This window comes from Megalobrama amblycephala, linkage group LG14 (assembly GCF_018812025.1).
Source record: "Megalobrama amblycephala isolate DHTTF-2021 linkage group LG14, ASM1881202v1, whole genome shotgun sequence".
Classification (NCBI taxonomy): Eukaryota; Metazoa; Chordata; class Actinopteri; order Cypriniformes; family Xenocyprididae; genus Megalobrama; species Megalobrama amblycephala.
In genome coordinates this window covers 34,380,497-34,403,073 of record NC_063057.1, presented here as the reverse complement: position 1 = coordinate 34,403,073, position 22,577 = coordinate 34,380,497, and the positions used below count along the sequence as shown (strand labels likewise).

Genomic DNA, 22,577 nt, shown 5'->3' with positions numbered 1-22,577 from the left:
CGACTTGTGTCCCTGGTTTTCGTGACGGGTCACATATGTCTCCACACTACAGAGTATAAATTTAATTTACACTGAGATGTGGATTTGTGCTCTCCAGATTATAAACCCTACTTGATAAACACATTATATCACTGTTTGTTTTGTTCTCAACACAGGCTACAAAGCTGTAATCTCACTGGTCATTGCTGTGAAAGTTTGTCTTCAGTTTTACAATTCTTAAACATCCTGATAGAGCTGGACTTGAGTAACAATGACCTCCATGATTCTGGTGTGAAGCTTCTTTCTGATGGACTGAAGAGTCCAAAATGTCAGCTGGAGATACTGAGGTTGCAGTTCAAATACTCTAATTTGATTTTTTTAACATGAATTATATAATAAAATAATATAAAATTAAATAAAAATAAATATATAATAAGTTTTATTCTTCATGCAATTACATTGTTTTTCTTCAGATTTTCCATATGTAATCTCACTGCACAGTCTTGTGAGAGTTTGTCTTCACTTCTGCAATCATCAAACTCTCATCTGAAAGAGCTGGACTTGAGTAAAAATGACTTGCAGGATTCAGGAGTGAAGCTTCTTTCTGATGGACTGAAGAGTCCAAACTGTCAGCTGCAGATACTGAGGTAAATGGTTTTCATACAATTAAAAATAATATATTATATTAAATAACCATTAAATATTGTCAAAAATGTGGCATCTGCTCTTCATTGAGTTCCAAAACAAGAGACGAAAACATTTGCAGGGTTGCGTTTTTTCCCCATTCCATATTCATATGGAATTCCACATTCATTGTTTAGTTCGGTTCAACTCATGCATGGATTGCTTCCAATAGCACTGCACAAGATAACAGCACCATATAGTGAGTTTGTGCAGGACTTAGCATCACAGCCAGAATCTAAAATTATTACTACTCTGGCAAGTATATGGCTTAGTGTAATTTAAATAATTGCAATGGTTGTGATGTAATTATAGAAATATACTGTTAGATTAAGTATCTATGTCAGAAATTTTAGATCCAACCCCAGATATTGTAAAGCCCACCCAATTTGGCCAAACAACGGTTTCCTGCACGTTTGGTCTTTTCAGTATAGCACAATAGTTTAATTCCAATTTACTTTTATCTTACTCCATTTTATCACAACCTCAAATTTAGGTTAGAGTGCTAATTGATTATTGGTAATAAGTGTAACAGTTTAACTACACATTTGATTAATCTATTTAACTCTTCACTCTTACTGTATTCATTCGTTCTGTTACCAGTGTCGCTTAGGATCTCGCACCAGCTGTTCTTTTATGTGGATCCCATGTCACAGACTCGCCAGTCCAATAATTTATCCAGAGGTTATATAAATAAGTTCTGTTTAACCCCTACAATTACCTATATAACAACTATATAAACCCAAACTATAATAAGAGGTTATGTCTAGTACTATGAAGTATACCACCAAAGTGAGACAGGAACTTACAATAGGAATTTGCAATAATAAAGGTCCCATACCTGGGTAGTTTACACCTTTTGGGGACAGAAGGTCATTTGAATAAAAACCTTGGCAGAGGATCCACCCTCCTTTGTAAGCAAGATTATCTCTAAACTTTTAAAACCTTTATTACCTTTTGGTTTACTTCTGTGGGGATGAGACCTTTGAACCAGTCACATTGAGACATTTAAAATTATTTCAAACATGTATAGTGTTGTGTGATAATTGTTCAAATTAAACCATATAGATTTCTGGGTGAATTTCAGGTGATCTCAGCGTGTGGAGAGAAATGAGGGGGATGAGATCGACTCAGTGTGATTGCATCTAGGATGAGGACACTAATGTTGAAGAGAAAGTTCAAGTGCTAATTTACAGAAATTCCTTTTATTAACTCACAGTGTAGCCCTCTTTGAGTCTAGACAGCTTGGCTCCAGTCTTTCAATATCCATCCAACCTGTCAACAGCTAGTCTGGCAAGAGGTTGACTGAGAAAGTGATGAGAAAAAAAATTAGCAAGGTTTATTGAATAATCTTAGTTGTATATTTAAATGCTCAGACTTCGTCTGACCAGCACAAATACAACAGGTGGCTGCTTCACAACAACCCATAAAATCTTGAAATTAACATATTCCTCTTATCTTTTATTGATGAAGACATACATTTTACATCTCATAAAACCCCACAATCAATAGATTAAACAACAAAAGCATGCATTTCAAGAGCAAGGAAATAAGTAATATGAAATATAAAAACATAATATGACAAATGAATAATAAATGATTAAATAATACAAATTCAAATGACAAACTAAACAAATGGTTTAACAAGTTTAAATGATTATAAAAAAATTAAAAAAAAAAAAAAAAAAAAAGAGAGAGAAAAGAATATAAAACAAAAGTGCACGGTTGCTTTTTTGCAGCTACACAATCTCCTGCCACGCATTCTACTTTACAGTGAAAAACAAAATAAATTAAAAAAAAGAATATGGGTGATCTTTTTCAATACTCTTTTTTTTCTCAATACTTTCTTGGCATGTTTGTGGCTGCCAAGTTTCAGCTAAAGAAGCATGCAACATCTGGTAGGTGATGCCTGCTCACTCTTATTGGGTATTGAGGGTATTACGTCAGAGGCAGCCCGATCCAAGATTTAAGTCCGGGGATGCTCAGTCTCAATCAGAAGCAGTTAAATAATCATGATACTACAAAATTATTTTTTTGACAAAAAAAAATCATTTGCAACTAGTCTTGAATCAAACCGAATTAAATCAGTCCATTGTAAGTCTCATTCGGTCTTGTTCTTTTTTGGTTTTTTGTTCTTCCTTTTACATTCAGTAGACTGTTCATTAATAGCAGGTGTCATCACTAATGGCCAGTCATCACTTGTAAAGTGAACCTAATTGTCACGGTTCATGGGTTCACTTACTCGCCCTCGTGTAGTTGTGGTGTGTGTTGCACTGAGTGAGTGATTGTGTGGGCGTCACCCACCTGTCTGATTGTGATGTGCTGCCAGCCATGTCTTGTTCAGTGTTTGCTATTTAATGTGTGTGTCTACATGGTGTCTTTGTCAGTTCGTTGCAGGCTGTCCCGCTGTCGTGTTTCTGTGTTTCACCTCCTGTTATCCTGGGGTTCTGGATCTCCGTCTTGTGCCCGCGTCTTGGTTGGATTATTCCTTGGCTTCTGCTACCCATTGTAGCCCTGCGCCACCCGATTCATCTGTTTCAACACATCACGTCGTCAGCTCGTCTTCGTGACTGCAACGACTGTCCTGTTTGGAGTGAAGTTATTGTACAGCGTATTCTGTCAATAAATCCTGTTTTACTTGCACTTGGATCCTCTCTCTGTGTTCATTTCCTGACACTAATTGATTTAATTCACTGGATGAATAATTTAACATTTAATGAGTAAAAGGGTAAAGGGTTGATCCTCTGTGTTAGGTTTTAACACTTGTAGGTGAGACAAATATATATACACCTAGCAATGTACATTTAACCCTTTCGAGCGTGAGTTTAAAATATTCTAACTGTCCCCCCAGAGTGAGTTTTTTTTTAAGGCGACCGTTATTTTAGAACGTTTGCCTTTAATGTTTCCATGGCGACGCGTCTTGCGTGTCATGAGCGCTGAACGCAGCAACAATAACACTGTATGACAGATGGATCGCTATTATTTAGTTTTTCCTTTTTTATTTAAAATATTCGCAAAATTGCTTACCATGTCATAAACTATATGATATTCCGATTCTCAAATATGTGTAAGTGAGTGTGCTTTGTCGTTTTAATGCCTTTATAAATGATCTTTATCTTGATCTATAATGCGAGATGGGCGTCACCATCTTAGTTTGCGCTGCTGTTCACAGAGTCCTGTCAGTCGGATTTACAGCAGGTGAATTCATCAGTTTCTCCTGAAATATATGCAAGTAAGTGGCTGGTGAACTGGAAGAATAATAGAGTAAACTTTATAGTTACTTAGGCCCATTATGTGTGCCTGATATGAATAAATGTCGGCAAATTATATTTGTTATTGCTGCTTCCACTGATGTCGGACATCAGTGTGTATTTTATAAACTCTAAATATATTGTTTTAATGGTGCTTATGCATATTTAAATGTCTGAAACCTTAAAAGAAACATTATGTGACTGAAAACACTGCATAGCTGTGATATATGACAAGAGCTGCGCGTGTCCGTCTTGCAGCCAAAGCGCGAAAGCACAGTTTGAATCTGGCAGTTATGTGACGTCGCTGAACGTTCGAAATCCCATATGTGGTACCGTACGCCCAGGGGCACAGAAATAAAAATCCCATATGTGGGACCGTACCGCTCAAAGGGTTAACACTAGTGATTTTGTTGTGTAAAAAGCCAAAAGTCTGTATTTACAGTTTGATTACAGTCTGAGGTTACAGTTTGATAGTGGTGTCTGATTGGCAAATTAATGTAATGTGGACTGTTGCTATGTGTTTGTAGATTGTCTGGCTGTATGGTAACAGAGGAAAGCTGTCATTATGTGTCGTCTGCGCTGAGTTCAAACCCCTCACACCTGAGAGAGCTGGATCTGAGCTACAATCACCTGGGAGAATCAGGAGTCAAGCTGCTCTCTGATGCATACACCCATTCAAACTGCACACCCAAGTATGTTGAGCCGGGAGAATTTTATTACATCACATTTATTTTTTTATTTGTTTTAAAATTATACAGAAAGAACAAAGATATACAAAATGAAATTAAACTCCCCATCCCCCAAATACATAAACATAAAGATACTATACATGATCAGACATCCATAAAGAAATAATAATAATAATAAAAATGACTTATGAGCAATATTCCCCTCCCCCTTTCTTTTACAATGTCATATTGTCTGCTTTCATTCCCTTAACAAATTTTAAATAAGGTTACCATATATTATAAAATGCTCCAGTAGACCCTCTGACTGTATACCTAATTTTCTCCAACTTAAGATGGTAGATGACTTCTCTTATCCTGTGACTAAATGTTGGTGGAAAAGGGTCTTTCCATTTAATCAGTATCAGTCTTCTAGCCAGAGGAGAACAGAAGATCAATATTTTAATTTTACATTCAGTAAAACTAGTGTTTTCCGGGGCCACTCCAAACAATGCAATAAATGGGGATGCTCTGCTACCTCTATATACATATAAATAGCCCAGAGAAGGTCTCCAAATATTAGTCCAGAACATGTAAAGTCTTGGACATATCCAAAACATATGCAGTAGAGTTGCAGGTGCCTGCCTGCATCTATCAAATGTGGGATCTATGTTAGCTTTAATGTCTAAGGCAAATGGATAATGAAAAAATTCCCTGTATTATTTTGTGCCAGATTTCCTCTGAGATTAGTTAGTCTAAATCTGCCTCCCAATTATTTTTAATTTAATCTAAAGGTGTTGAATCATACATGCTGAGTAATTCATAGATCCTGCTTACAGCCTGGACTGATTTACATTTAAAAATTTAGTCTAATAAAGAGATAGGATGGCATGATGGGAGAAATTACGTGGCAAAGTGGCAAATACCTACAGAAATGCGATTTGGGAATGTCAAATTTCTGTACCAACTGTTCGAAGGATGCAAAATTTAAATCAATATAAAGTCCAGGGATTAAGACCACACCCTTTCTAGCCCAAACCTCAAAAGCATCGTCCATCATTAATGGAGCAAACATGTAATTTTTAGCAGTTGGTGCAGCCTGTGATAAGTCTTTAAGGAAAAACAATCGTCTGATCTGATTCCAAATTTCAACTGAATGTATAACAACTGGATTAGAAGTCAAGCTAGAGATTGGCTGTTTGAATGATATTTTAGAACACATTAAAGCTGCTAGAGAGGTGGACTCAACCGAAGCCCCCTCCAGAGTTGTCCAGGCAGGGGCAGTGATGTCATTCCTTAGCCAGAACAGCAATGCTCTTATGTTGGCTGCCTAATAATAATACATGAAATGTGGAAGTACCATCCCTCCTTCTGTACAAGGTTTCTGCAGTGTACTTCTTTTAATTCTTGGTGGGGTTTTTTGTTTTTGTTCCAAATAAAAGTCAATATCTGATTATTTAATTTGGAGAAGATTTTGTTATAAAAAGGAAGGCACTGAAAGATATACAAAAACTTTGGCAGTACACTTATCTTTACTGTATTAATTCTTCCACCCACTGAGAGAGGGAGGTGGTCCCATTGCTCAAAATCTTGTTTTTGATTAGATAAGAGAGGTGGACAGTTGGCCCCATACAAATCTTTATAATTATGTGTAACCCAAACTCCAAGATTTTTAAAACTCTTCAGTTTTTTAATGGTAATTTTTGAAGGGAACTGAGCGTAGATAAAAGGCAAGATAACAGGCTGACCCCATCACCAACAGGCATTAGTTCACTTTTCTGGATATTAACTTTATAGCCAGATATTTTGCCAAATTCTGTAAGTAGGGTCACCAATTTACGAAGACTTTACAGGGGTTGTGACAGGTATAACATGTCATCTGCATAAAGCAAAACCTTATGTTCTAATCCTGCCCGCTGAATACCCTTGATATCAGCTCTTTGTCTCAAAGCTAAAACAAGTGGTTCCATTGCGACTGCAAATAGAAATGGGGACAAAGGACATTCCTGCCTTGTGCCGCGTCAAAGCTCAAAATAAGCAGATATATTATTATTAATGCGCACGGCAGCCAACGGAGAAATATAGCCCCAATCCACCCGGTCAAATGCCTTTTCCACATCCAGTGAAAGCACTACTTTGGTGACCATGGTGAGCACTTTAAGCATCAATGTTAAGAAGGGAGATTGGACGGAATGAGCTGCACTCAAGAGGGTTCTTGTCTTTTTTGAGGATTATTGAGATAACTGACTGACGCATGGTAGGTGGTAGAAATTTTGACTTTTCAAAAACTGCTAATAATAAAGGGGAAAGCTGGTCTGAGAATTTTTTTAAAGAAACCTGTGGAGAAACTGTCTGGTCCCGGTGATTTGCCACTCTGCTTAGATCTAATTGCTAATGTTATCTCCTCCACTGTGAGGTCTTCTTCCAATTTAGCAGCCATCACTCGGTCTATAGAGGGGATATGTATATTATCCAAAAAATCTTCAAGCGAATGAGGGTCGACACATAAATAAGAACTATACAGTGACTGGTAAAAAGTTTGGAAACAGGAATTAATTTAAGCTATCAGTATTTTTTAAGCCCTGCTCATCATTGATTACAGGAATGGACTGATTAGCAATCCTTTGCCTCAGCTAATGTGCAAGTATTCACCCAGTCTTGTCCCCATGCTCATAGCACACATACCTATGAGATACACAGATATTAGAAATGAGACAATCAGCCTGCCTTGACAGGAGATCAGACTCAGTTTGCAACAGCATACGCTTTCATTGTATCAAGCAGGGAGAGTTTTGAGGTTTTATAGTTTTGAGGTGTGTATGTACTACACATAAAAGCCCTCTTCATGTTAAAAATGAAGATATTAATCAAAATAAAAATATATAAAAAGTTACATTTAAAGGAAATATGCATACTCAGGACATTAATTGCTTTCATTCTTAAAAAAAATGCTTTAGTATTATTTTAAATACATGCCCTATACTTGAAAAATAAATGTAATTTAGCCTGTACTCAGCATGAAGTCACAATGTAAAACTGCGAAAGTGTTTATAAATGCAACAAATTTAAAAATAAACATCTAAATTGAAAGACAGTGATCTATAATATATCAAACAATACATAAATTAAATCTTGAATTACACTGATCACGCATAACATTACCACCTTCCTAATATTGTATCGGTCCCCCTTTTGCTGTCAAAACAGCCCTTACTCAGCAGAACATTACCCAAAGTATCACACTGCCTTCGCTGGCTTGCCTTCTTCCCATAGTGCATCCTGGTGTCATGTGTTCCCCAGGATGCTAACATGCCCACTGTTGGTGCTTTCGGCAGTGGACAGGGGTCAGCATGGGCACCCTGACTCGTCTGCAGCTATGCAGCTCCATACACAACAAACTGTGATGCACTGTGTATTCTGACACCTTTCTTTCAGAACCAGCATTAACTTTTTGAGTAATCTGAGCTACAGTAGCTCATCTGTAGGATCGGACCACACAGGCCAGCCTTCGTTCCCCACGTGCATCTATGACCCTTGGCCGCCCATGACCCTGTCACTGGTTCACCACTGTTCCTTCCTTGGACCACTTTTGATAGATACTGACCACTGCAGACAACCCTGCAGAGATGCTCTGACCAAGTCGTCTAGCTATCACAATTTGGCCCTTGTCAAACTCGCTCAAATCTTTATGCTTACCCTATTTCCTGCTAATTGTGGATCTCACATCAGGACACATAGTCCTGAAAGTTTTATCTTTTTTTATATATATTTTTTTTTTTACAAACAATGTTGAAGTCTCTGCAGTCTCAAATTTAACATGTCATCTCAGCCATTCCAGTATAATAGTTTCTGTAAACGATTGGGGGATACATTTTGTCATTTTTCATGTTTATTAAGGCAGCTACAACTGAGGAAAAAACATGTGTTGTAATCATTTTAATGTATTACATTTTGGAAGTAACTCTTTTTATGGGCCTGTGGCTAACGAAAGCGAAACTGATGTGGCACAATGTGTGTTTTACAGTGTGGAAAATGGAGGAGAGTTCAGGATTACAGCAGGACTATACAAATGTACGTACGTACACACACACACACACACACACACACACACACACACACACACACACACACACACACACAAACACACACATTTTTGTGTTATAAATTTCACTCTTCTTTTGTTCAGATGCTTGTGATCTCACTCTGGATTCAAACACAGCAAACCCTCAGCTCATTCTCTCTGAGGAGAACAGAAAGGTGACACATGTGAGAGAGTCTCAGTCATATCCTGATCATCCAGAGAGATTTGATGAGTGTCCTCAGGTTCTGTGTATTGAGAGTCTGTCTGGACGCTGTTACTGGGAGGCTGAATGGAGTGGATATGCTGAAATATCAGTGACATATAAAGGAATCAACAGGAAAGGAGGTAGTGAAGACTGCTGGTTTGGGCGCAGTAAAAACTCCTGGAGTCTGATCTGCCATTATAACACATTCAGTGTCAGTCACAATCATAAGTTCACTGACACCCATGTGCCATCAGGCTCCTGTAGAAGAGTTGGAGTGTATGTGGATGTGCCAGCCGGCACTTTGTCCTTCTACAGCGTCTCTGACACACACACACTCACACACTTATACACATTCACCTCCACATTCACTGAGTCTCTCTGTGCTGGATTTATGGTTGGTTTCAATGCCTCAGTGTCTCTGTGTGAGACCAAAAAGCCTGTGAGCAACAGCAGAGACATCACACACATCTGATTGAAATAAACACTCAGACACCTCACATAATTAACCATCTGGATGAGCTCTGACCGGTTTGTGTCTATTTACTTTCAGAGACTATGTAATCATGTAAATTGTTCTTTATTAAAGGTCCAGAACTGTGTGTAATATCAAATATTGTGGATGTGTGTTATTGTTGAGTTGTCTAGAGAAGTATCATGCCACTTGACAGCTTTGTTCAGGTTTACTGCTTTCTATTTCATACATTGTTCTGTATATAGACAGTGATGTCAATAAAGCTTATCCTGTTTCTTACTCTGTATCCTGTGATAGATGGTGTTGACTGTGTTAAACTGGTGTTAGAAGTCAGATGATTGACTGTTCTCTTCTGCAGATTCTGCGAGTCTCTGACAGCCTCTTTGAAGAGCTACTGATGAGAGAAATTTAACTTTTCAAACATCTGAATCAAATGAAGCATTTCAATCTCTGCATCCTGGGTTTTATAATGTAGGTTCAGTTTTAATGACAGACAGTTAATTGTGCCTAACTAGCTGATAGTCAAGCTCTACACAAAAACAAGCCCAACAAATTAATAACTCTGTTTCTGCCATCACCCTGAGACACACTTAGATATCAACACTAAGGGTTGCCAACTTTTGAGTTTAGCTTTGAGTGAAAAATTGCGGGGGGTGATTGTCGAAACATTTGGTAATTTCATAAAGTTTAGTGGCAACATGTTACAATGTTTACTTTTTTTAGTGCTTGACACAAATTTTACATTTTCAATTCATAATTTGATTCCGATCTTGATTTAATATCAATTAATTTGGTATATTAAATATCAGGTACAGTAGCTACATGTTAATTTTTCTCAAAAAAAAAATCACTTAACTAATACTGTAAACTAGTGATGTTCGGTTCTTGAACGAATCGTTCTTTTGAGCCGGTTGAAACCAGTTAAGAGGAAGTAACTGGTCAAGCTGGTTCACTAATCAAACTTTAGTTCCAGGCTGGCGAGGATTACCGAGGAGTCTGATGAGTGAGTTGACGATACCCTGCAAGCCTGAGGCACGTACTGGAAATATGCTTATTATGACTACTGATATTAAAGTATTATCCATAACCTCTCTCTCTCTCTTTTATCATCAAGATACTCAGTGAAGTACACAGAAACATTTGTTACAACTAACAGTAAACAAATATATAAAGACCTTATGCCTTTTCAGGTGTTGCTTTAATAAACTGGTGAACTTTATATCCGTAAATCAACTCTGATGAACTGTAATAAAGTGCTCTCACCTTCATTACTGCTGTATCCAGTATCACTCTGGAGACTGTAAGCTGGATCGCTAACAGTTTGTACTGATCTATCCTTGAGTAACAAATTTTTAGCTCAGCCTCTACTTTGTATTGTCCCTTTGTATTGCCATTCGTTCACAAAGTCTGGTGTGAAATGATTCGCGCAGACATAAACAAATTTTGGTAGAGTTGAGGGAGCATTTTCTCCGAAAACAAAATGAATCCACCTCGTCTTTAGTGGCTAAGATTTCAGGAGTAAATGGAGAGAGCTATATGGATTAATCCATCCAGCTACAGCACACCTAAAATGCTTGGGAGAAGTTCTCGTCAGTGCAGCAATAGTGGACTGTGTACAACTCGCTGTGAACTCGCTCAGGGCGGTTCTATGCTAAAACGGCAGTGTCTGTCAACATTCATGGGCGGAGCCTGTGGCTAACGTGACATCACACTGCCAGGAACCTGCTAACGGTTTGTTCAGAGACACTGCTTATGATTTATGGGGATTAAAAAAAAAAGTTGGATATTTATCATTATAGGGTGGTTGTGTACACTCACTGCCAACACACATTTCACAAGTTTGTTTCCTCATAAAATCTTTAAGCTAATAAGGTTAAGCGTATTTGGCTTGCTGTCCGCTGTGGAGGGGCTCGAGGAAGCAGCTTCAACTCAAGCTTGGATATACCCCCCAGCGACTACTAGAATGTGGAAGAGGAGTATGATATATGAAATGTCTAAGTTATGTGGTGGAGTTGGAGAGGTGGAGGAATATCGAAACAACTGATGCCAGAGCAGGGCTGCTTATATGCTCTGGTTGTTAATTGAAATATTAGAGTTCCCTCCTCTTAAAAAAATATGTTTGAATTTCACTAATTGAAAGATTAGATGGGTTCAATCCTCCCGAAATTATGTTGTGAACTTCACTTATATCCAAGCACCATCAAAAGTGAATTTTTCATAATAGGTCCCCTTTAAAACAAGTTATTTAATCATTGATTTAGATTGTTTCTTGGGGCCCACCACCATTACAAGTTGTGCTCCACTTAATGGCATTATGGCTTGTTGTCCATAACAACCAGAAAGAATAATATTTTTCACTTAAAAATATATGTCATGTATGTTGATTTCACTGCAAATTTACTGATGTATCAGAGATGATAATCCACAAATTTTGATGAAATGTGTGATAACATGTCCATCCATCTCAAGAAATGACTCAGCAAAAATAATCCCCATTTATCATTGAAAAGACTAAATATTTTATAATACTCAAAATGAAACATTCATGAGGTATTAATGTAAGCATGACACATAAGTTATGATGTAATTTGATGTAATTTGTTCGCTATCTAAGTGAAACAGCTTCTGGATCAAGAACAAATCTAACTTACATTCTTTGATTGTGTGTCTGAGACTGATTAAACACAGTGTATGTGGGAACACACATGAAAATGAAAAACGTAGCAGCAAAGAGGCTCTTCAGGACCAGGAATGAGGAAGCTGCTTTTCAGACACGCCTGTTTTGCACACATCACTTAAACACAAAACCAGGAAACAGGAATCACATGACTTCAGAGAAACTGAAACTGAAGTGTAGTTGAGCTGTTGTGTGTTTGTGTCTCCGTATTCATGCAGTAAAATGGCAGAAGCCAGATTTTCTCAGGATGAGTTCATGTGTTCAGTGTGTCTGGATCTCCTGAAGGATCCAGTGACCATCCACTGTGGACACAGTTACTGTAAGATCTGCATTACAGGCTGCTGGGATCAGGAGGATCATATGGGAGTCTACAGCTGCCCTCAGTGCAGACAGACCTTCAGTTCAAGACCTGCTTTAGCTAAAAACACCATTCTGGCTGAACTGGTGGAGAAACTGAAGAAGACTAAACTTCCTGCTGACTGTTACGCTGGAGCTGGAGATGTGCAGTGTGACGTCTGTACTGGAAGAAAACACAAAGCCGTCAAGTCCTGTCTGGTGTGTCTGAACTCTTACTGTCAGAATCACCTTGAACAACATGAGAGTTGGTTTAAAGGAAAGAGACACAATCTGACTGAAGCCACTGGACGACTGCAGGAGATGATCTGCCCGAAACACGACAAGATCCTTGAGGTTTTCTGCCGCACTGATCAGACGTGTATATGTCTGCTGTGTACGATGGATGAACATAAAAACCATGACACTGTATCAGCTGCAGCACAGAGGACAGAGAAACAGGTATGAACTTAAAGAGTCCCATTATGCTCATTTACAGGTTCATCATTTTGTTTATGGGGTCTACTAGTATACATTTAGACATGCATGAGCTAGTGAGGTTTGATGTTATTGACGTGTCGCCATATTTGATTTGAGTTCAGAATTTGAGTTCAGCATTATTCAGAATATCTCTTGTTTTCTGCAAGAGAAAATCATACAAGCAGAGTCAATCCTGACCTCCCTGGGGCCCTGAGCAAAATTATGCTAAGGGGCCCTCCTACCTGACCTGTGAGCCATGTAAACCATTTGTCATTGCCACATAGTCACACCTGACACCCCAGTGCCCCCACTATAATCCTCCCTCTTTTAAACAAAACAGTTTGCTCCATTTGTTGGTCAAAGTATAAGTAGAACAATACAGAACAGAATGAGGTATAAACAAACAATATTTATTGATTAGAATATTTTCTATAGAATATTAAATTAACAATTGAATATTATTAAAGGAATATTAACATTAACATAAAAAATAAAATAAAAAAACAATAATATTAAAACACTGAGCTTTGGCTTTTGGGATTAACTTTGGTTCCCTGTACAGCCTAGACATTTTCAGCATCAGCATGGGCACCAGTCTGTTTTCACTGTCTGGAAGAAACTGAGAAAGTATGTCACATGCAATTCTGCCATACAGTCTTACTAAGTGTGTAAACATTTGAATGTTTGAATTAAAAACTTACAATCAAAATATTTCTTGAGGCAAAATCATCAATGATGTCATCATAGGACAGGTGTTTCCCCACGTCATGATTTATGATCATGGTGGCCAGTCCACTCAAACGTTCCTGTGACATGGAAGACCTCAGGTAGCTTTTGATAAACTTTAATTTTGCAAAGCTCCTCTCTTATGATGCTACTGTTACTGGTATGGTGACTGCAATTCTTAGGGATATTGAAAGGTTAGGATAGAGTTTCTCCAGGTTTTTCCTCACAGAGAAAAGAAAGCAGCTCAAAGGCCGTCATCTTATCTGATGGCAGATCAGGTAAATTCTGAATCTCATGTTCCAGATCCATTCCATTGATGTCACAGTCATCTCTGAAGGTTAGAGTGTTTTGAACTTCCATGCATTGAGCCTGTAAAGATTTACTGCAGAACTCCATATTTTGTTTTTACCTGGTTGAGTGTTTCAAATCTCTCATCCATGGATGTCACAGCAGAGTTGACCACAATGAAGTTGACTTCAAGGTTTTTCAGCGTATCAGTCACTGGTTCATCAGGAACCTCATTGCTAAAATGCCTCTTGCTGTTTCTCAGTCTCTTCTCTTTCAGAACAGGCACTACATTAATTTCTTCACAAATGCTTTTGGCTGTTGTCTGAGCCTCAGAGAATCTAGTTTCCCAGTATGTAGTGAGGGAGGCCTTTGCATTTGAGATTAATTTACTGCAATATCTGCATTAAGGCAGAATGGAGGAGTTTGTTCACCTTGTTTGTAACTGTCAGTATCTCACACCATACGACATAGCAAATCAAGAAGCGATAGGACCCAACTTCCTCTGCAAGTGCTTGTGCCTCCACTTTGGCCATAGGATCATTGATCATTGATCATCTGTCTGACTTCTAGTAATGCCTCCCACACCTCAGAATCCTGATACCTGATTGCATGAACACTTTGGAGGCTACTCTCCCATCTTGTGTCACTCCATAACTTCACATTTATGTTCACATGTTTCTTTGAGACACTCCATCTTTGTGTGCCAGCTGAAAAGGTGAAGAGCCTTTGCATATGCCCAAAAAACCTAACTGCCTCTTTTGAAGATTTGGCAGCATCTGAAATGACAAAGTTTAGAGTATGTTCTCCACAGGGGATGAACACGGCTTTGAGATTTTTGTTTTATTTTTGAGCAGTCTGGCTTGTACTCCTTGGTGCTTGCCCTTCATGTTGGCCCCATTATCGAAAGCTTGCCCTCTGCAATCTTCAAATGGAATCAAAAGTCAGCTCATTCAGCTTATCTAAGATGACAGTGGACAGATTCAAGCCTGTTGTAACCTTAACATTCACAAAGCCAAGGAAGTGCTACTTGACCACTGGCTTTCCCTTTTAAAGTCACGCTTCTCAGAATAATGGACATTTGCTCCTGGTGACTAATGTCAGGTGTACAGTCCAAGAAAATGGAGAAGTACTTTGAGTCTCTTACTTGAGACACTACTGCTTCCAGAATCTTGTCACTCACAATCTGTATCAGCTCATTCTGTGTGTGCTGCCCAATGTAATGAGCATGTGTCTCTCCGTCTTTAATTTTGCTGAGATGAGTTTCCATAATGGGGTCAAATTTTGCCAGTAATTCAACCTCTTTTAGGAAGCTTCCATTGTATGGTTAGAAGAGTTTGTCTGATGAACCCCTGGATGCAAGGTTTCTTTCAGCCAGAGACTGAGTGATACTTATTAAAGGTTTAAGGACATACCTCCATCTCTGTCTTTCAGCCTCAAAAATTGTCATTTGTATCTGGTCAAGAGTCTGTCCCTGACTTAGGCGCAGATCAAGTTCTCTCCATTAAAGCATACTGTTTGTGTGTTCAGGACTACCCTCGTATTGTTTCAGGATGGCGTTGATATTTGACCATCAACACCTTCCTTTATTATTTTGTAATCTTTTGTAGAAAATAGCTTACAACAAAAACAATACATAGCATTGTTTTTGATAGAGTATGAAAACCATCTCCTGGGAACTATTTCCCCATTTGTCAGCTGTCTCTGTAATAAGCCTGAATGGAACCCTCTTCTAGACTTGTCTTTAGGGTAAGAAAAATCCAGCCCAGGTTTGAATGGACCTCTGCACACTAGCTCAGTCCTCATAACATCTGTCAAGACTTGGGGCCAATCTGCTGGTCTTTTGGTGGAGCAGCAACTGTTATATTAGGGTCTGAGCTTGTATCTGATGCTGGCTGTACACCTTTGGTTGTGCTAGTACTGGTTGAGGCTGGCTGTACTTCACCTGGGTTTGTGTTAGTATTTGCTGAAGATCCAGATTTGCTTAGATTGGCTGATGATCCAACATCTTCTCTACTGACAAACTTAAACATAGCACCTGCAAATTATAGATAACTACTATCATTAATTTTATAAGCTGAATCAGGCCCATTTAAACTGGCTCCCTCAAATTTCCATTTATACATTTTCAAATATAAATACAATAGTTGCAATAATCGCAATAATTAACTAGTGAAAATGCTGTGATGTGTGGCCAAGTATGGTGTCACACAAGTAAGGTGTTTGGCTCTCCAACCATTAGGCCACAACTGCCCCTGCAATTGCAGATATCAAGAATTATGGTTTTTACTAGTAAAAATTAAATTTATGATATCATGATGTTAAGTCCTCGTTGATATGAAGAATTCACATTTGTACTAGTGAAACTGTAATATCAAAAATAGACATTTTGTTACTAATAAAATTTTCATTCTTGATATCAAGAATTCACATTTTAAATAGTGAACATTGATTTCTTGATATCAAAAATGCATATCCTGGGAATGAATAAAAAGCTAAAACGTCACTGTGTTTTATAGTATGCACGTTACAGCAATATTAATACTTGATGGTTGTTTTATCCTGACAGATGTGTATCCATATTGACCAGTAACCAGCTAATCAACATTTTAAATTCAACATATAAATCAATCAATTGTTACAGAGTTGTAACAATACTAGATACTAGATAAATAATCATAGTCTTGTTTTAAAATTATGTGCAACTATGATGAGGAGTGCCATCACTCCCATATGGTCCCCACAGAGGTTGCTGCTGGAAAGCACATATTTCAACGCCTGTTAACGTGCGACGTGATCTTTTACAAGTTGCAGTTTATAAACACTGTACTTTTATCAAACGTAATAAATGTATTTTCACTCTCACTTTTGTCAGGCACAAAGTCACAGAACACACAGCCCTGGAAGTGGCTGTCAAGTAAGCGAGACAGATTAAGAGATGCACTACCCAGCTAGTTTACCAAGACAGAAAGATTCACATAAACATAACTTCACTGCTTTTGCTGACATCAAACTTTGAGAAGAGAGAGCACAAGTTTACCTGATTGCTGTTCCCTTAATTTACTCTCATGGAGTTTTTTTCCTCTTTTCGTGACCTGAAGGATAGTTCCACTTCATTTTCTCATCCGTTGTAAACACTGACACACACTTTGACACAAGGGAGGGGGAGGCTGGGCCTTGCATAATGTGCGGGGCCCTATGCAGCGTTCGTAGTGTGCATATATTGCCGATCGGCTCTGCATACAAGTTTGGATAGACATGAGGATGAGTAAACAATGAAAGAATTTACATTTCTGGGTGACCTATCCCTATAAAACTAGACTGAAACTATAACCTTACCGTACAAGATCTTCAATCAGTGATACAAGCATTTCACCGACATTGGATTCATATCTGTTTACTTGATTTATGTGAGGTTTCTCCTGTCATTGGGTTGTCCTTTAGCACCAGCTGAAGGAGATGCAGAGGTCATACAAGCAGAGGATCCAGCAGAGAGAGAAAGATCTTCAGCAGCTGAGAGAGGCTGTAGAGTCTCATAAGGTGAGTGTGGAGAAGAAGAGACGTTTGAGAAGTCTCAGTCAGACTCACTGAAGCCACTGTGTGATTGTGATGTGTGTCCTAACAGCGCTCTGCACAGACAGCAGTGGAGGACAGTGAGAGGATCTTCACTGAGCTCATCTGCTCCATTGAGAGAAGCCGCTCTGAGGCCACACAGCGGATCAGAGATCAGGAAAAGACTGCAGTGAGTCGAGCTGAAGGACGACTGGAGCGACTGGAGCAGGAGATCAATGATCTGAGGAGGAGAGACGCTGAGCTGGAGCAGCTTTCACACACACAGGATCACATCCATTTCCTGCAGGTAACAGAGATCTAGAAGAACAGGATCATAGTGGACTTGAGCAAGAGACTCACAGAGAAACATTTCATGAGAGCAGAATGAGCCGTTGACTGAAGTGTTGATCTGTGTGTTCGGTTATTATATAATCATCAGTCAGACTCTCATCTGATCTTCTTCTTTTGAAAGAGATGCACTTACAAATGCAGTTCAGCTCTGGAAATCTCTTAGGAAACTTTTTTTTCCTGAAAGATATATTGAGCTTCCAAACATCAACAGATCAAATCTATCAACAATTTATGAGGTTGTATATTAGCGATGCTTCTGCGTATTTAAACCACAAAACCTGACCTTGGGATCGTGTCCTAAGAGTCCTTGTGAATTTCAGAGCCACTAACTGCTCAAAAGTTATAAAAAATGGTCAATCTACTCATTGGTTTTGAACTGATTTTCCTGATTGTGAGAAAGCCAGATAGAAAGGCAGAAGGATACAAGATTTCCATCAAAAAAAGGTTTTATTTAACCCCCCAAAAATAAGAAAAAGTCATAAATAAAGCATACAAAAATAAATCAACTTGATCTGACAAACAATCTAACTAGACTAGAATAACTGAGGTCAACAAAACAAATTTTAACTCAATATCAAGAGAAACTAAGGAGAACTGAACAGAACAAATTGACCTCTTAACTAAGACAACAGACAGGTATTTAAGACAAACGGTGAGTAAAATGTAATTGATTAAGTCTGAATAAAAACCTAACATTTCTCATGAAGTAAGATCTGGGGGTTCGAACACTCCAATATGCAAAGTGAATCGCGCATGTGATTGGACAGAAAGTGAGGCTTCGTTTGTCATTGGTCACGTAATTTCTACGTTACCGACACAAGGCTCGAATCGAGGCTTCATCTGGCACGCCCATTTAGGCTCGGCACAAGCTCCGAAGCCTTGGTTCAAATGTCACATAACTAGCACAACGCAAGCTAGTAAGTGTGCACTCCAAACCAACGGACGTACTAAAATGAATAAAGCATTACAAATATGTCAAACAAAATCTGTGTAGCGTTTTTTATTACATGAAACATAAACATGAAATACTATTCTATAACCTTAAATGGTAGATAAATGAATGAATGAGTGCAGAGTTACCCTTATTAATGTGTGGCCACAGGTTCGACCTGAGCTTAGGATCATGTCCTAAGAGTCCTTGTGAATTTCAGAGCCACTAACTGCTCAAAAGTTATAAATAATGATCAATCTACTCGTTGCCTTTGAACTGCTTTTCCTGATCAAATCTACTCAACCCTGTCATGTGACTCCATTGATACACTTGATCTGTTACATTTATGTTATTGCCAGATGTTTGATCATCAAGTGTTTTCCTAGAAAGTTCACATATAATGTAAGTGTCAAACACTAGATCTTACAGCTCTAACATGATATAATGAACATGAGAAGAATGAATCTGATGCTGTGAAAGTGCTGGATTGAGGAGAGTTACTAAAGATCAACAAGAGCTTCTCAAATCTGACAGTAGTGCAGGTTATTGTCTGAAGTATGGAGGTGATGAGCTTTGATTTCTGTTTTCTGTAGAGTTTCCAGTCTCTCTCAGCTCCTCCTGAATCTACAGACGTAAATGATGATCCCTTCAGTTCTCTCTCCTCTTTTGATGTTGTGAAAGAATCTGTCCGTCAGCTGAGAGACAAACTGGAGGATTTCTGCAAAGAGGAGCTGAAGAAGATCTCTGACAGAGGTAAAGTCCTGGAGATTCATCTGCTCTCAGAAATGATCCTCCATCATCTCATATCATGTAGAAGATCATATTAGAAATGTCTTAGGAACGGATTCAGGGATCATTTTCTCTTGTCATGATAATCACACTCTTCATGTCTGTTGATTTCCACAGTCACTTTCACCAACATTGTTCCCAGAACCAGGAACGACTTCCTACAATGTAAGTCACTAAGAAAACAAGCAGAAAAACTCACTGAGTGTGTTCATGTTCTTCCTGTAGAAGGAGAAAGAAAACATGACAGAGGAGTTTTATAGTTGATCATGTAAATTAGCATTTCTCAACGGGGCGTTCAGAGAAGATTGGTGGGTGCTGGAAGCAATATCTTCAAAAGGGGGTGTTGAGGAGTTCTTGAGAAGTGTTTGTTTAAGGTACATACGGTATATGCCAAAGGTTTACAAGATGAAACCTGTGATTATTTGCAAAAGAAAATGGTCTGCAACATAACAACATTCTACACAACGTGAACATTCCATATGCATTTATCCTGTTATCAGCGTGTGATGCACTAGATTCAGAATGTGTCATGAAAAGGAAATCGAGATCGATGCATAACATAAAACAACTTCTCAAATGTGAAAAAAATTTAGGGCAGGACTTCATTATGAAATCAGAAATTGATTTGATCATTGTCATTTGCTCATTGTGGTGATCATTTAATGTGAATAACAGGTTGCTGGAGGGGAAGGATTGAAACTCACTAAAAAAATATTCAAAATATAATGATATTATAAAATATAATGATATTTAAACTATACAGTCAAATCTGTTAGCATTCAATTACATGCTTTTTAAATGATATATATAGGTGAATAATAACACTAATAATATACACCAAAATATATAATATAAATACAAATATATAATAGAAACCTGATCAAAAGTTTGTGGTTGGTAATTTTTTTTTATTTTTTTTAATGTTTTTTAAAAAAGGTCTCTTCTGCATTTATTTGATCCAAAATACAGTAATAACAGTAATATTGTGGAATATCACTATGATTTTATAGAACCATTATCTATTTATATATATATTTTTAAATATATTTAACTAACCCTATGTAACATATGGGACGTGACAACGGAGTGGGAGATCCAAGTGCAGGCTTTATTAATTAGAAGAGCGTAGTCAAACAGGCAGTAGGTTGATCACCATCAAACAGTAACAGGAAGGCAAGGCAAAAGAGTAATCCAAAAACACAGGCAAAAGTCAAAGCAGGCAGCACACGATCATTAAACAAAGAAACAGTCCGGGGTCAAAACACAGGCAAGGCTAGGCAAAGACAAGGAACACGGAGACAAGGGTAAACAAAGGCTAAACAATACTCAGCAGGGCATGAGTGAAACACAGGGACTAAATATACACAGGCACAAACAAGCTTAACAAGATAAGTTAACAAGGGTGTGGCGTGGTCCAATGTGTGTCCAAGGGGAGCAGCAGGGGAACATGAGGTGCACAAACAGAGGAGATACAGGGAACACAGACAAGGATCATGGAAACCAAACCCTTAGCTCTATAGTAAATGTAGTTAAATAATATTACTCTGTACTTATGAGTAATTACAATGTAATTACGTCACTAAATAAAGTGTATCCAAAATAAGATTATTTTTCAATGAAAACCAATTCAGGTAAAAAAGCTAGTAAAAAAGCTTTTCAAGAGTTTCAGAAAAGGAAGAACAAACTGAAACCACTCACTATGGATTTATCTTTAACACAATTTTGTAACAAGCCTTTTGAACCTACAGCACTGAAAATTACCAACAATAGACCAACAATGCTTAAAAACTGTGTAAATCAAATCATACTGACCCCAAACCAAAATGGTGTAAATATAATAATAGGCCTAATTATAACAAACACAGAATGAAAATCAACATTAATATTCAGGGAAGACAATTAAGGGGTTTTCTAAATAATGATAATGATGATTTGCACAGAATATCAGACAGATGATTCATAATTCCTGATTCTGATGTGTTTTATCTCCATCAGATTCCCATCAGCTCAACCTGGATCTGAACACAGTGAATAAAAACCTGCTTCTGTCTGAGAGGAACAGAGTGATTACTTACACTAACACAGTCCAGCCGTATCTTGATCATCCAGACAGATTTGATGGATATAATCTTCAGGTGTTATGTAGAGAGAGTGTGTGTGGACGCTGTTACTGGGAGATTGAGAGGAGTGGGAATAATGTGCATATATCAGTGTCATATAAGAGCATCAGCAGGAAGGGATCGGGTAAAGAGTGTTTGTTTGGATCTAATGATCAGTCCTGGAGTTTGATCTGCTCTTCCTCCAGTTATTCATTCAGACACAATAACATATTGACTGAACTGCCTATAAAGCCCACCAGTCGTAGAATAGGAGTGTATGTGGATCACAGTGCAGGAACTCTGTCCTTCTACAGTGTCTACAAAGACACAATGAGCCTCATCCACACAGTCCAGACCACATTCACTCAACCGCTCTATCCTGGGTTTAGGCTTTATTATGGATCAGTGAAACTCTGTGGATGAATCAATGAATCCTGTAATGAGTCCTCATGTAGACAGTAAGATCAATGTGTGTGTGTTTGTGTGTGTCATGATGAGTAACAGTGTGTATCTGTGCTTTTCTCAAACTCTATTAGTGTTGATGGTCTTTCAGTTCTTATTGTAGTGTCACATAAATCATTTTTATTGTTACTATCAAAATTTACTAATAAATGTGAAATATATAAATCCAAATCATGTGATCATACAAAAACTCTTGATCAGTGAAAGTATGAGCACAATTATTATAATCTAATCCAGTTTACTTTAAATAAACCTCCTAGTGGAACAGGATTGAGTTTGAGATCTGGGCCTGTATTCTTAAAGCTTATAGGAATCCTCTCAGAAAACTCCTAATTCAGCTTAAAAATGTCTAAATCGGTCAGACCGCACTTCTGTATTCTTCAAAAAGCTTACGTCGCCTTTTTAAATAGGAATCTAAACTTAAGAGTGATTCAGGACCAATCTGAGAGCAACTTGTAGTAAGAAAAAGACAAAAACTTTCATCTTAGTGAGGAGGCATTTTTTTTAATTATTATTTACCATGCTGGTAATTTCCTACTTAAAGGATTAGTTCACTTT

The 22,577-nt window shown here is 38.0% G+C and overlaps 2 protein-coding genes across 8 annotated transcripts in view; both read left to right on the top strand.

Moving 5' to 3' along the window:
- The window catches only part of LOC125246086 (NACHT, LRR and PYD domains-containing protein 3-like), a 34,096-nt gene extending 24,541 nt beyond the window's left edge, over positions 1-9,555 (top strand). For 5 of the 6 annotated variants that reach the window (XM_048156935.1, XM_048156933.1, XM_048156932.1 and 2 more), the window contains 5 exons: positions 156-326; positions 453-626; positions 4,439-4,603; positions 8,601-8,647; positions 8,763-9,555. In XM_048156935.1, the coding sequence (XP_048012892.1) occupies positions 156-326; positions 453-626; positions 4,439-4,603; positions 8,601-8,647; positions 8,763-9,334 (1,129 nt within the window). In that variant the 3' untranslated portion in view covers positions 9,335-9,555. Of the gene's footprint in view, positions 1-155; positions 327-452; positions 627-3,047; positions 3,265-4,438; positions 4,604-8,600; positions 8,648-8,762 lie in introns of all 6 variants that reach the window. The other variant, XR_007179719.1, reaches the window with a different exon arrangement.
- A 2,591-nt stretch (positions 9,556-12,146) lies between these two features.
- On the top strand, positions 12,147-22,190 carry LOC125246094 (tripartite motif-containing protein 16-like). 2 transcript variants are annotated; one of them, XM_048156948.1, is made up of 6 exons: positions 12,147-12,806; positions 17,280-17,375; positions 17,461-17,694; positions 19,263-19,422; positions 19,576-19,623; positions 21,454-22,190. In XM_048156948.1, the coding sequence occupies exons 1-6, from the start codon at positions 12,234-12,236 to the stop codon at positions 21,978-21,980; spliced, it is 1,638 nt and encodes a 545-aa protein (XP_048012905.1). In that variant the 5' UTR covers positions 12,147-12,233; the 3' UTR covers positions 21,981-22,190. The 2 variants fall into 2 exon arrangements, with proteins under 2 accessions (XP_048012905.1, XP_048012906.1); XM_048156949.1 differs by lacking the exon at positions 19,576-19,623.
- The last annotated feature ends 387 nt before the right edge of the window (positions 22,191-22,577 follow it).